The 13,941-nt window shown below is 46.3% G+C and overlaps 2 protein-coding genes across 2 annotated transcripts; both read right to left on the reverse strand.

Moving 5' to 3' along the window:
- Nucleotides 1-3,674: 3,674 nt before the first annotated feature.
- Nucleotides 3,675-4,980, reverse strand: LOC128721775 (60S ribosomal protein L27). Its single transcript, XM_053815567.1, has 3 exons — nucleotides 4,947-4,980; nucleotides 4,407-4,631; nucleotides 3,675-4,236 (listed from the first exon to the last, which is right to left on the reverse strand). The coding sequence occupies exons 2-3, from the start codon at nucleotides 4,623-4,625 to the stop codon at nucleotides 4,045-4,047; spliced, it is 411 nt and encodes a 136-aa protein (XP_053671542.1). The 5' UTR covers nucleotides 4,626-4,631; nucleotides 4,947-4,980; the 3' UTR covers nucleotides 3,675-4,044.
- A 668-nt stretch (nucleotides 4,981-5,648) lies between these two features.
- On the reverse strand, nucleotides 5,649-13,883 carry LOC128730795 (probable histone-lysine N-methyltransferase CG1716). The gene is given in 6 exon segments (XM_053823874.1): nucleotides 5,649-5,977; nucleotides 6,056-6,742; nucleotides 6,805-7,019; nucleotides 7,083-10,151; nucleotides 10,194-13,134; nucleotides 13,179-13,883. Coding segments are annotated over 6 exon segments (7,797 nt in total). The 3' UTR covers nucleotides 5,649-5,797.
- Between the last annotated feature and the right edge of the window lie 58 nt (nucleotides 13,884-13,941).

Genomic DNA, 13,941 nt, shown 5'->3' on the forward strand with positions numbered 1-13,941 from the left:
CCTATGCAGAAGCGTTCTATTTTCACTTGGTCTGAACTACAATGACGGAACTAGAAAAATGTAAAATGTAGACGGAAGGTAGGTTAAAAGTTTTAGCAAAAATGAGCTTTTTGCTATGTGTCGTCTAAACATCAAATATCAATTTCTTCGTTACATATACCGTTCGCCAGACATCCGTTTGCCTTTGCATATATTCTCAATCTTAAGATCGCGGGAACAGAGCAAAGAGGCATTCGAAAAACAAATAAAACACGAATCCACACACCGGGCTGCTGTTTGCAGTGATATCCGTCGAGAAAACTCTTCCAAAACTAAACGCACGTCTCACCAAGCCGGTTGGGTTATGGGCTAAAAATAATTCCATCCATCCGTCGAGTGATCAAAGATTGCGCTGCGTTTTTTTTCTGACGACATTTGGCGTCTCCATGACGACACGTTTTTGTACTCCCAAATTGGGCAGATTCCTTTAGATGGAATGTGATGTGAAGTCCAAAAACGTATGAATATATGTTGAAACACGCGTCTACTTGTTTTATTTAAAAGAATTTAACCAATTCATATCAAAGTCCAATCCTTACACTGCAGTAAACGACACGGATGATGACAAAAATTGCACCAAATTGGATTTCAAATGAACCACCATCCGTGGCGTTGCTATTCTCGCAAACGTGCGTCGAATATTTCCAGTTTAACCATATTAGCATAATCAAACACTTCCCGAAAGAGGGAGAGGAATTTCTAGTGATCATCCCTGGGGCAGATGATGTCAGTATCTTAGCGTTCCAGCTAAAAAAAATGCCCAAAAGACCACATGCTCGATAAAAAAACCGCTACCTCAACGTACTTCCCTACGCTCGGCTGTGTCTTTGTTTGCCTCGCACGTGATGTCACCTGGTGGTTGTCCGGAAGGCCTGACTGCAATTAACCGTGCCACCGTGTTCAACGCACCGATTCCGATTAGCACACTCTGCAACGACGCATTTCAGCGTGCGTTTGAATTTTTGTAAACAAATACTGAACAAATAAATCACCCAACATCGCGAGAAACGAGCGCACGAGTGCGTCGCGTTGATGTAGGCGACATGATTCAACCTCTCTCTACTTTACGTAGCATAACTGGTTCAAAATCAACACCACACACTACTCGGCGGCACACGTTTATGTTGCTGCTTCGTTTCACGTGCGGAGATGGAACGACCTCGACCTAACTATCGATGGAAGCGGTTTGCCAAGCAGGTTTAGCATTGGGTTTATACGATTCTGTCTCCGAACACGGGTGGGGATGGAGTCATTCCGTTCATGTTTTTGAGCCTGCTGTGAAGGGTGGTGGATACATCGCTCGGCGTTGGTGATGTAGTAGTGTTGCAGCGTGGTCCAACAGTTTGGTGGGAAAAAAACAAACGAAAAACCATTGTGCAATCTCCATGCTTACCGCGGGAGGATAGCTACGAGGGAATTGGAACTCCGAAACCGAAGCTCCCCTCCACGTTGGCGTCGATGAGTCGCATGCCACGAGATCCAAGGGAGCTGGGTACCACCCCAACACCATCAGACGAGCAGATTGTGACCGCCTCGTGATGTCATCGCGAGTGGGTGTAGTCAAGCTGGGAGGAGATATTATTTACACTCCAAGCAACTGAAAGTTGTCGAGCCATGACGGCATCCATCAGCCACTGCGGGATAATATACCGGAGGAAGTGCGCTTCGGTATGAAAATTGGCGCTGAATAAACCCCGCACACTGTACGGCGATCTATCAACGCATAAATAACGCATCAGTACGTAGCTAGAATAGGGATCTTGAGACTGCATTATTGCACGTTCCATCTCAAGCCGATAAAAAGCAACATTTTCTTACCAGCATCACATGGATCGTCGCTGAAATGGCAAACTAGGTAGCAATTAAAACAAACGATCGAAGCAAATGCGAACCATGTGTTATAAATGCGTCCAGCAGGACTGAACTACATTTCAAATGCATTGCAGTGAGCAACCGTTGCTTCTGGTTTTGGAATGACGACGAAAATAGACTTCCGTCCACGAAACTATCCGCACATTCCATTCGAATAAAAATTTATGAATCAGCTGCGAGGGGCAGATAAAGCAGGGTCCAGTCGTAGCTTAAAATTAGAAGGTAGTTTTTAACTTATGCAGCACTTTATTCGCGCTATCTTTTCGTTTCATTTCACCGATTCGAAGCGTTCTAGCGATTGCACAACAGAGGCTTCTCGCCAGCAAATTGCAACCACACTTCCTTTATTTATTGGTGGCAATGCAAGGTTTGCTTACTTCCCAATCGGGTAAGCTCCTTGGCCTTATCTGTCGGTCTAATGTCACAGATGCGGCGTGTTGTTGGAGCCGGAACGATTACAGATGGTCATACGATCGGGGCCAACGTACACTACAATCATTCCCATTTGTTCTCGCGCTGGTTAGGGCGAGATTACTATAGATAACTTTTCCAGCGAACTGTTAGCGTTTATCGCAAACCAATTTGCGTAAAAACTAGTTTAGATTATTTGAATACAAATCAAAGCAGACGAAGTTTTGATTTTTGCTTTGAACCAACAACTGAGACCGTATATGAATGAGGCCAGAACGATGAGGTAATAGCATTTGTAAATGCTGATTCCGTCACATAAAAAATATCTTACTCGAAGAAATCGATGTTGTTCATGTGTTACGAGTATTTCCGTTCTAATAATAACACCATGATGCTGTGATATACCGCCCAGAACAATTTACCATTCCTATTCCCGTGCACTAGCACCCAGACGCCCCCCTGATGCTTACGCTACATAGTAAGTGGAAGCTTTTTTTCTCACAAAACATTAGCACTGACTGTTAGCTTAGTTAATGCAGTCGACGTAATGCAGTATCGATTATTGCTTCCGGCAAAGGTCTTAAAATTTCACTTTTTTCTCTGTGCTTAGTTTTGTTTACCTTCTGCGGGAACTGGTGAAGAAAATTACGTCGTATTTTCTTTTTTTGTAATGGCATGGATAACACGTTTTTTAGTCACATTAGCACTATGCAAATTTATCACATGCATCAGAATAAAGTAGATCGCGAGTTTAAGAAGCAAAAACTCGCCTAAACCGCATCGAAAATGAATTACCTTTACGAGATAAAAACGCGTCGATGTTTCAAAGAGAACGCATCATAACAAACAGAGCTAGTTATGTTCACTGCGTTTTGCTGTATTATTTCGATTCCATCCAGATGACAGCAGATGTGGACAGTAGGTGGTTGAACTGAAAACAGATAAATCGTTTCTAAATAGTCAACATTATACATCTAAGTAAATAATTTTTTTTTAGCTTTTACTAACATTTTTGTTTAAAAAAATAGTTATTACCGGATACTAAGATTCATAACGCAATGCCTCAGCCAAATTGCATTCGTATACTGGATACTTAACCACCATGTGGTGTTGTCAAAATTTCCTGAGTTCGTTAGCAATCAACAGCTAAGCAGTATTTTGAAAATGAAAAATTATGTTTATAGAAATCCTTTCATTGTCGATATACGATGCATATCCTTTTTTTAACTTCAGGAAAACCTTCCACGAATTTCTTTACTCTTCTGACTAAATTGGTGTGATAATCGTCCCACGTTTTCTCCATTTACAAAAACTCAAGTAATAAAATACAAATCAACACACCTTTCATTTGTTTTCCAGTAGATAACACGAATTTATTATGAATCCTTTCGTGTCAATCGACGGAGAAACGATGGATGTTGGTTGTTCTCCCTCGATTTCAGCGCTGGTGCGTGAAGACTCTATGCCGTCGAGATGCTTTTCTCAGAAGCAGCACAACATATATGCGGACTTGATGGTATCACAACACAACGCTCAACTGGCTCCGGTTACCGCTCCTGTCCGGAATACAGGATACTGCTCACATTCATCCCGCATTGCATAGATCATCTTCTCGCATCGACGCCAAAAACCGGCAATTACACCGAATCGAACGTAAACTCGTCTTCTCTTACGTTAATGCACCCTCTTCTCACTTGCGTGTCTGCGTTAGCGTTAGGTTACTTAGAAACGGAGCTTCTGGAAGAACCACTTGTTCTTGCCGGTCTTGTGTCTCTCTTCGAACTTGATACGGATCTGGTTGCGAGCCTTCTTTCGCTTGACCGGATCCTTCATATCAGCAACGGAATATTTACTCTCCAGGCTAACATCCGGCACACTGTACCGCGTTGGCATCAGATGGTTGTAGTTCAACATCTATGGGAGAGAGTGATTTGAATTAGCACTTGCTTTACATGTTTGAAACCTTTCAGCTCACCAACACCGGTAATAGAATACGCAGGTCAGATTGCCATAGCATGCACGCATGGTAATGACACGACACGGCGCTGCTTAGCGGTGGCGGTTTTCTATCCGCTTATGCTTACCTTGATGAATGGCTTGATCTTGCAGCGCTTGTGGATACGCTCCTTGCTCATGGTCCGTGAAACGCGACGCGGATAACGTTCGATACCGGCGACCAAGGCCTGGCCAAACTGCTTGTCCGCCGTGCCGTCGTCGAACGTCTTCATGATGATTGCCTTGCGACCGGCGTACCGTCCTCCGAGGACGAGTACCACCTTACCAGATTTCATAATCTTACCCATCTTGGCCTGTCAAGAATAATCAAAACACAAAATTAAACGTGGAAATTTCTCCCAGGCTTGCACGCGTCGATCGAGTGAAAAGGAACTGAGACACGGGCACGCTACATATGCCGACAGACATCGGTGACAGCTAGCCAAATCCCCAAACAGAACACAGCATACACGAGTTCACGGGTTTTGACTGCAATTTACCCGAATTTTCTCTGAACGCTGTGCTCCCACGCCTGTGCGCAACGTGTCTATTAGTTTTAAAACTCTTGGGGTCCATTTTCACTCGATTTAATCGCACTTATCACAAATTTAAACGCCGAAATTACTTACGTAGTGAAATGTGTTCACTGGCGCTGCCAATGGCCGACCGGAAAAAGAACTAGAAAGGGACAGAATGCTTTGACGTTTGGTATGCCACCAGAGCAACGCTGACAAGTACCAGCGTATAACAGTAGCTTTGTCAAAATTCGAATTTACCACTGCGAAGGAGCGATACAATTTCGAAGAAAATGATACGGTTTTTTAATTCAACAAATTGTTAAATAAAGAGTACTGCTCTACGATACTACCAGAACAAAATGAACGATTAGTAAATTACCAAATTTCCATGATAAAGGTTTCTTGTTGAAAGCAAAAAGCTTTCAAAATTTTCCGTTCATCTGACCCAGTATGTGGCGTTGAACGAGATAATTTTAAAACCAGCTACGTTTAGCTGTTTCAAAAAATATTATTGCGTTTTTCCCGTTCACTGAAAATCGCAAATTTGATGCATTTGGAATGATAGAAGAAGTCTCTCAGTTGTTGCGCCATCTGAATGATCATCTCCGCTAAGATCTGCTGCAAAATCTACCTCCATGTTTCGGAATCCTCTTTCGGGAACCAGGTTGATTGATGTTGCTAATTGAAACGTTCTACTATGATCATCGTTACTGTTTGGAATTATTTTAACTAAAATTTATGTAATAATTTATTGCATAAAAGGTATACACAAAGCAAAAACTATTACACCATCGTATTACACGTAGTCACACCATATTGAAACTTAAATTTAAATTGTATCTGTTTGATCCATGTTGGTCATAATGGAAACCGATACAATAAAATACCATCATCGAGCACAACTCCAACGGTCATATGGGGAGTCGACGAATCCCTCCAACGGGGGTACTTCAACGTTGAGCTCAGAGCGTAACGTTAGAGTAGTCTGGTTCGTTTTCTCCACGAACATACACCGGCCCATGCTTAGCCATGTACTTCTTGATAAACTCGCGGGCTTTGGTTTTGACGGAATCCGTCACCTCCAGCTCGTGTACGGTGTTATCGCAGTGTTTCAGTTCCTTCAGCATGACGAAATGCGTTAGCTATCGAATACAGAAACAACAGAAAACCATGGTTAATCGGTGCATTGGAACGCAGAGCGGTGCGATGGCAGTTGTTACCTTCCGTGCGAGATGCTTAAAATCATCTGTATTAGTAATGCGCCCCAACGGACAGCTGTCCTTCCGGTAGGCACTCAAATTCTGCACGATAACACCCGCAATGTCGACCCGGAACTTCTCTTTGATCTTTTTCGCTTCCTCACTGTTCAGGTCACCCTTGCTCGATTTCTTGCGCTTGGCCAGCTTTGCTGCGGCAATGGCAGGACCTCCTTCAGCTGCAGCTTGCTGACCGGTGCTGGAGGTTCCAGCACTAGCCACAGCCACCGCGCCCTCGCCCACTTCCTCGCCCGATTTTCGTTTCTTACCGAGTCGTTGTTGTACCTTTTTCCACTCTTCGTAGGGAGAAATCTTTTTCTTCTTTGTCAGTTTGTCCAGCTCGTCAACGATGCACTTGTCCTCGACAATCTTGTGAGAAACGACGAGATCGTCGTCAATTAGCGAGGCGTCGGTGGTCACACCGCTGCCACCGATACCGCTACCCCCAGCCGCATCCGTCGCGGATACGCTCGCCACCAACGAGGGTTTGTCGAGCGGACTTCCAAACGAATTGTCCGCCAGCGTTTTCGAGAACATGCTACGGGCACGCATCCGCTTTGCTTCCTCCTTGCGCTTGCGAAGCTTCTCCTTTGTTTCCTTGTATCGCTTCATCTCCATCTGGCCATACTGTTTGTCTTCTTCCGTTCGAGGCTAAGGTGAGAGAAAACAAAATGCTCGGCAAAGTTCTTTAACTATGATCATCTGGTACTTACACTGATGATTCGAGCCTGCACTAGCTTCAAGCTGCGCTTCCTTTTTCGTCGAGGGAGCAGCTGCTGAAGGGTCGCTTCGTCCACCGTTTGGTTCGCCGAATCGCCAAAAATTTCCTCCAGCGTCAGTACCTGCGGAGATCCCTCTCCTGCATCACGCTTTACGTTTGCCTTCGACATATCGTCGTTCATGTCATCCGGCTTTGCCAGCACGTCATCTGGAAGAACCAAGAAATACTTTATCCTGTAATCATTCGCAACTGTGCGACCAGCGAACTTACCAAGGTTAAAGCTCGATTGTTGCTTTCGCTTTTTCTTCAACAGCTGCTCCAACTGAACGGACAGTTCTTCCTCGCTAGAATCACACGTATCGGTTGTGCTGGAGTCAGAGCTCATCGAGATATCCTCGTCCGCGAAAGCACCCACTGTACGGCCCGACTTTTTCGGGAGCTCCCACTGTGGTACGCGTTCCTTCACGTGGTAATAGTACAGTCGACCGCGCTCATCTATCGCATATCGCCAGTACGGTGGAAGCTTCATCGATGGCAGCTCGTAATCGTCCGGGTTGGTCGACATTGGAGGCGGTTGAATCTTGAAGTACGCGTGGCTCGGTGGCGTCGGTAGTAGCCGGTCATCTTCGGAGAAATACTCGCCCGTGGCTGGGTTCATGCGTACCGGTATGTCCATCGGAGCAGTCAGGTGTGGATTCAACCCGAACCGAAGGCACGCATTTTCGTGCATCATCCACATCTCTTTTTTACGCCGTTCCGCCTCCTCATGGGCAACCTTCATCTCGAACAGATGGCGCCGTTGTTGCTTGGAAAGATTGTCCTGCTTGATTTGCGGATAGCCTCCACCCGGCGGTCCTGGTGGAGGTCTTTTCAACTTGCTGCTCAACCCATACGGTCCGTCCCGATCATCCAACGAACGCCGTCGCTTAGGTTCGCTTCCACGCAAACCACGGTCCCAACCTCGGCTATCTCGGCTATGACGATGGTGCTTATCGTCTTTCTCGTCATTCTCCAGCCCCAGCGCTTGGTAGCGCATGTCAGCCTCCCTTTCGTGTTCCTTCATCTGCTCAATACGTTCCTTCTTCGGGATGCGAAACACTTCCTTAAGGTTAATCCAGCTAATCAGAAGTTTGCACGAAAGGATACGGATTTGTGTGCCAAGTCGTTTCTCCTCCGGAGCGTTCTCATCTTCCGGTTCGGGAATCTGAATGTCAGATAGGAGCACACTGGCTGCAATCGGTGCTTCCGATGCGCCTAACATCGACTGTGTTGCTGCTGCAGCGGCGGCGGCAGCTGCCGCCTTTTCCTTATTTTCCACCTCCTTATCGCACGTGCTAATTATCTCTTTCAGCTTACCCAGATCGGCAAGCTTTAACAATTCTGGCATGTTCTTTAACACCTCCACGCTACCGAGCAAATCCTTTTTCGATGCCTGCTGGTCGGTTGCAGCCTGATTGCTGCTATCACTACCAGCGCCGTTGCTATCGCTCGGGGAGCTCGTCCTCGATACTTCCTTCTCCTGCTTCTCCTGTCCGTGTTCTGGTATCGCTGCGGGAGCACGTAGCTGATCCTTGTGAACCGCAGGTTGGGACAGCTGAACTACGGTGGAAGAACCGGTAGTTTTGCCCTTCTCCACGCGGGCCCATTTTTCGACTGTATGCAGAATTTTGCTATCCTTCAGCATCGTTTTGTTCGAGATCGGCAACCGGTCCAGCGTGTTCAGGATTTGAATGCGGAACTTAAGATCCTCTACTGATTCGGTCGACTCGCAAATCCAACCGTACAACAGCCGCAACCCGTGGTAGTCAAGGAATAACCGACGGCAAGGCAACTCGCCGCTCTGCAACAACGTCAGTAAGCGACTGCGGGACTTGATATCCTTCGCGCGCACCATCAATCGGGATAATTTTAGCGTATGAGCTTGATTTTTCAAACCCGTCTTAAGCAACTTGTTGATCTCCTCATCCAGATCTGGATCTTCGTGGATCTCTAAGCGACGTTTCTTCCGAATCGTGGTACGTCTTTTGCGAGTTTTCTTAGCTTCTACCGCAGTCACGGGCGCAGCTATAGCAACAACCGTATCAGAGGCAGCTTCTGAATGGAATTCATTTTCGGTAGTCGTAACTTTAGCTCCTGTTTTACCTGGTTGTGATGATTGTTCCTCTCTAGAAGCCCTTGGTTGATAGCCCTTCTGACTCTCTCTCTCAACCTCGCTATCCTCATCCTCATCCCCTTCCTCGTCATCATCTTCATCGTCTTCCTCTTCGTAGTCCGAGTCGCCACCTTCTTCAGTTGGTTTCGCACCGATCCAACCGCGACAATTTTCCGCTTCACAGTAGCACTTTTGTGCCTTGCGTCCATACCGCTGGAACTGGTAGTCGAACGTGATTTCCTCTCCAGGCTGGATGTATTTCGTGCTGAAGAATCCGATGCGCAACTCCCCGTTAACGGTCCACTTTTGCGTTTCTGCGTTCGGATCGCATGAGTGGTTGATAAACCGCGAGATGTTACCCTTGGTGGTAGCGTCAATGATGCCGTCACTGCGCAGTGCCATGAAGTAGTAATGCTTGTTCTTTTCTCGCGAGTACACCTCCGCGCGATCCTCGAACTGGGCGCTGTTTAACACCTCTCCTACGTACTCCATGATAAACTCGCCGGGGCCTACCATTGTGCTGGCCTGGATACCGAACCCTTTCTTATCCGTCCGAAACACCTGGCAGTGGGCATATTCCTGACGTTGGAACCGCCGATTCGTACAACGATCTCCGACAGTGCAACGTGATCCGCACTCGATCATGAGCAACCGGTTAAGACAATCTTCGCCACATCCGTGCTCACCACGCTCGATTTCTTCGTGCGTAAGGAAGCAATCGCAAGTCATCTTTTTAGCCTCCTTGCTCACAATGCGATCACTGTGATAGATGTTTTCGCGGATTGTCTCGAATCGACTTAACTTTTCTTCCATATCTCGAAGGTACTCCTCGGGCAGCTCGACGTTCACGCTGTCTCCTTCATTGGCTATCACCGGCCAGGCTGGCCCACTAGAACCTCCTGCCGTGACCGATGACTGACTAGCTTGCAGCGTGCCTTCCACCAGCGAGAATCCTGCATCACTTGTGCCTCCTGAACCTGCAGTTGTAGTCGAATCGAGCCCAGACCCAGACTTTTTAAGCAACCGATCTTTGTCTCGCACCAATCCATGCCCGCTGGTACGTTGCTTTTGGGAACTGATCGTTTTAATGCGAGTGGATCGGCGAATTACACCATCGTCGATGTAACTTTCCACTAGCCGAACCATATCAACACGCTGCGAATCACGATCGCTACGGGATTCATCGACTAGCTGGATTCTACTATCGGTTTCGATCTCCGACAACGCACCACTTCCACCAGGTGCATCCCCTTCGTCGCTGGACAGCATATCACATGGCGAACTTGCACCGCTACGTACACCGGAATCGTCTTCTGAAGGCAGACCACCGCTTAGTGTTCCTTCGTTATACGAACTGTCGGCAAACGGTTCGGATCGTATCGTTTCAGCATCGCTGAACATTCCATCCTCCTCATCTGGTTTGATGTGAATAACATTCTTAGGCTCTGCTGATTCCGTTTTAAGTTCAACCGGTGGTGGTTCATTAATAATGATAGTTTCTTCCTTAGGTACAATCGAGAGCGTTGTTTCATCCGTTTTGATCGGAGCTGCTTCGATCGGAAGAACATGTTCTTCCGCAACCGCTGCAGATGGCTCCAATGGTTCCATTTCAACCGATTTTTCGATAGCTTCCTCCATTTTATACATCTTTAGTGAGGCTTTCGTTACTATCTTTGGGGTTTCACATGGTTGAAGTTCATCCAGAACAGCGTGCTCGGTTGCATCTCTTTCGATCACGGGTACGTTCAACGGTTCCTCAGTTTTGATTAAGGATACGTCTTCCAAAACAGGAGCTTTCGGCAAGTCTAACATGGGTGCAGTTTTTTCCTTCAATATTTCCGCTTCTTTTGATTTTGAGGTTTCTTTTTTATCCTTTGACTTTGATTTCTTCCTGATGGATCGATCGCGGTCGCTTTCTTCTTGCAAAAAACCGGAGCCTAAGATAGGTTTCTTTGCAATTCCACATGTATCATCGCGATGCTTATCATGTTCGTCCTTGGAGCGAGATTGTTTGTGGGTACTACTGCTGCCGATACTACCAGTGTCCCCTTTGCGAGCTATCGAATCAATTAATGATTTAGAGCTCTTGTGTTTAGAGCTGTGCTTGTGCTCCTTCCGGTGCGAAGAAGATGATGATGAGGAATCCTCGCGTTCTTTGATCTCCCGGCGACGTGAATCGTCGTGTATTTTACGTGAAATAGGCTGCAATTCCAACGCCTGTAGCTCTGATTCAAAGCATTTTTTAGGTTTGTCCGGTCGTAGCGGAACTATTGAAGCACGTTTCTTACTTCCTGAGGAATTCTCTGGTAATGAGCACTTATCTTTCGTTTCGCTACTCGGTGTTTCTGATAATCTCTTGTCCCCTTCCTTTTTTCCCTTCTTTTCATGTCCTGCCGAAGTACTAACAGCATGTTCCGTACCCACTCTCTCAGAACTATGCTTCTGGCCCTCCTTAATTCGTCCTGATTCATTCCCATACCGTTTCTCTTCAGTACCATCTTTTGACAGCGGTCGTTTGCGGTGCTCATTTTCTGAGCGTTTCTTATCCTTTTTACGATCACGTGATCGCTCATCTTCATTGACAGATTTTTCAGACCGGTGTTTGTCTTTGCTTGTGGACGAATCTTTTGATAATCGTTCTTTGCCTGACTTTCTAGAGGACGTTGACTCACTCGATTTGTCATGATCTCGTTTTTCTTTCTTTGATTGTTCCTGTTTCGACATGTTTCTTCCATCTTCGTGCGTAACTTCCCTCTCCCGGTCGGAAACTTGCTTGGGTTCCTTTTCTTGCACATTTGTACAGTCTGATTTCGATACTGTTGAATTTGAATTTGATTTTACACCGTCATCAAATTTTATCTTGTCATTAAATGGAGTCTTCGCAGGTTTTTCAGATTTATCGGAGCCCGATTGCTCAGACTTAACGTATTTTGACTTTTGGATGCAAAGTTCATTACCTACAGCTTCCAGCGTCGGAATGAATTCAGATGCTGCCTCTTTTGACGTCTGCACATCTAATGCAGCTTCTTCGGGCGGGTTTGTATCTACTGATACCGCATCCTTACACTCTTTCCTATTAGGAACATTATTCTTGATTCCGTACAGTTCGCTAGAATGTAATTTAATTTCATTTTCTTCATTAACTTTCAAATCAGCATTCTCAAGAGGCATTTCTTTGTCTTCTTGTACGACCTGAATGCCAAGATCGGGAACTGGAGATTTTGTTTTCGCATCTTCGCCCGAGGAATAATATATGTCTTCTGCGACATTTTCGTTTTGTCTAACCAACAACATTTCGTCGTTCGCATTTTTTGCTCCACCGCGGCCACGTCCTCCACGTCCTCCACGACTGCCACGACCACCACCACGACTGCCGCGACCTCCACGACTTCCTCGACCTCCTCGACTGCCACGACCACCACGACCTCCCCGACTTCCGCGGCCACCTCTACTTCCTCTTACAGAAGTAGATCTAATACCCGAAAGATTTGAAGTCGAACTGTCGTTAATTATTTCATCCGCTTGTAATACGATGACGTCCTCATCGTCGACCACAGCTTCTGTTGGATTTGTTGAAGAGGATTCTGTTGTTTCTGAGAAGACCGAATAATCCGTGTCTATCATAGCATCATCATTCTTCGATTCTAGTGGTGTAGCTGCAGTTTTATAAGACCTTCTTATAAAAGTGGAACCAGCTGGTCGCTCGGATACGTTTGTCATGCTTCCCCCACGAGACTTTCTTCCTCTTCCAGATGCTAGCACCTTTGCTGAAGCGATGGCAGTAACCTGCTCGCACTGTTCCTGCGAGCTTGAGCTAAGCGCACTATCGTCATCGCCGAACATGGTTCCATCGATTCTTAACGATATCAAAGAATTGCTTCTCTCTTCTGGTTGGGGCAACTGGATGGTCTCATCGCTAGGGTCAACTGCTGCGATGTTCAATATGGCGTTCACATCTGATTTTCTTTTTCTGCCCCTTTTTGCTACCGTCCCGACAGCACTCTTACCCATCGTTGACATTGTTGCCGTTGCGGTGAAATCCTTTGTTGGATACGTTTCATATTGCAGAGTTGTGCCCACAGGTGTTCGTTGTTGTTTGCTTGTTCCTGGTTGAACTCCCCCTCCTATCGTTCTTCGTTGTGACTTTCCACTAGAATAAGTGCGTACAGGCTGGGAGAAAATTTACACTTGATGTAAAATTAATAAAACGATGCAGATTCAACGAAAAAAGAAATGTGTCACGTGTACATTACCTGTGTCATTGGAAGTGGTGCATCAACAACAAAATCCCGAAACTTATTCGTCGCCTTCACTTGCCGTTTAGATTTTCTTGTACCAGCGCCATTATCTGCCATTTCAAAGGCAGTTTCATCTTCGATGTAGATGACTGTTTCTTCATCTCCAGCAACAAGTAGGGAAGGACCGGCATCGCCTTCCACGACGGTTTCTTCTGATACAACAATTGTTTCGTTTTCAATTGTTTGACATTCAAGCAATTGCACTGGTTCCGACATCTCAGGGGTAGTTCCATCGTCCTGCATTATGATCGACTCGATAGTACTGTCATCGGTACCCTCCAATGATTTGCTCGTTTCCTCATCCAAAATTTCGATCATTTCAACCATCTGATCGCCGATAAATTCGGCAGTGGTATCGTCTTCAACGGGTTGCATCGTTTTAGTATGAAGCATCACCACAGATGCGGCATTTAGATTCAACCCACCGCGTCCACCTCGTCGACCGCCCCGACCTCTGCCTCTTTTTCGACCTCTGCCAGACATGATCTCTTGCACCGGGGTCACAGATGTCGATCTTCCTCCGCTATCGCTACTACGACTTATACTATCCGACGACTCATCTGCGGCCACTTCCAGCATCTTCCCCGCAAGCTTCGTTCCGGAACCGCGCTTTCGTCCCATCGTACATCGGTTAACTGCTCCTAGGTTGGATCTAATTATACGAGCGTCGTTCTCACCG

Source organism: Anopheles nili, chromosome 2 (genome assembly GCF_943737925.1).
Source record: "Anopheles nili chromosome 2, idAnoNiliSN_F5_01, whole genome shotgun sequence".
Lineage (NCBI taxonomy): Eukaryota > Metazoa > Arthropoda > Insecta > Diptera > Culicidae > Anopheles > Anopheles nili.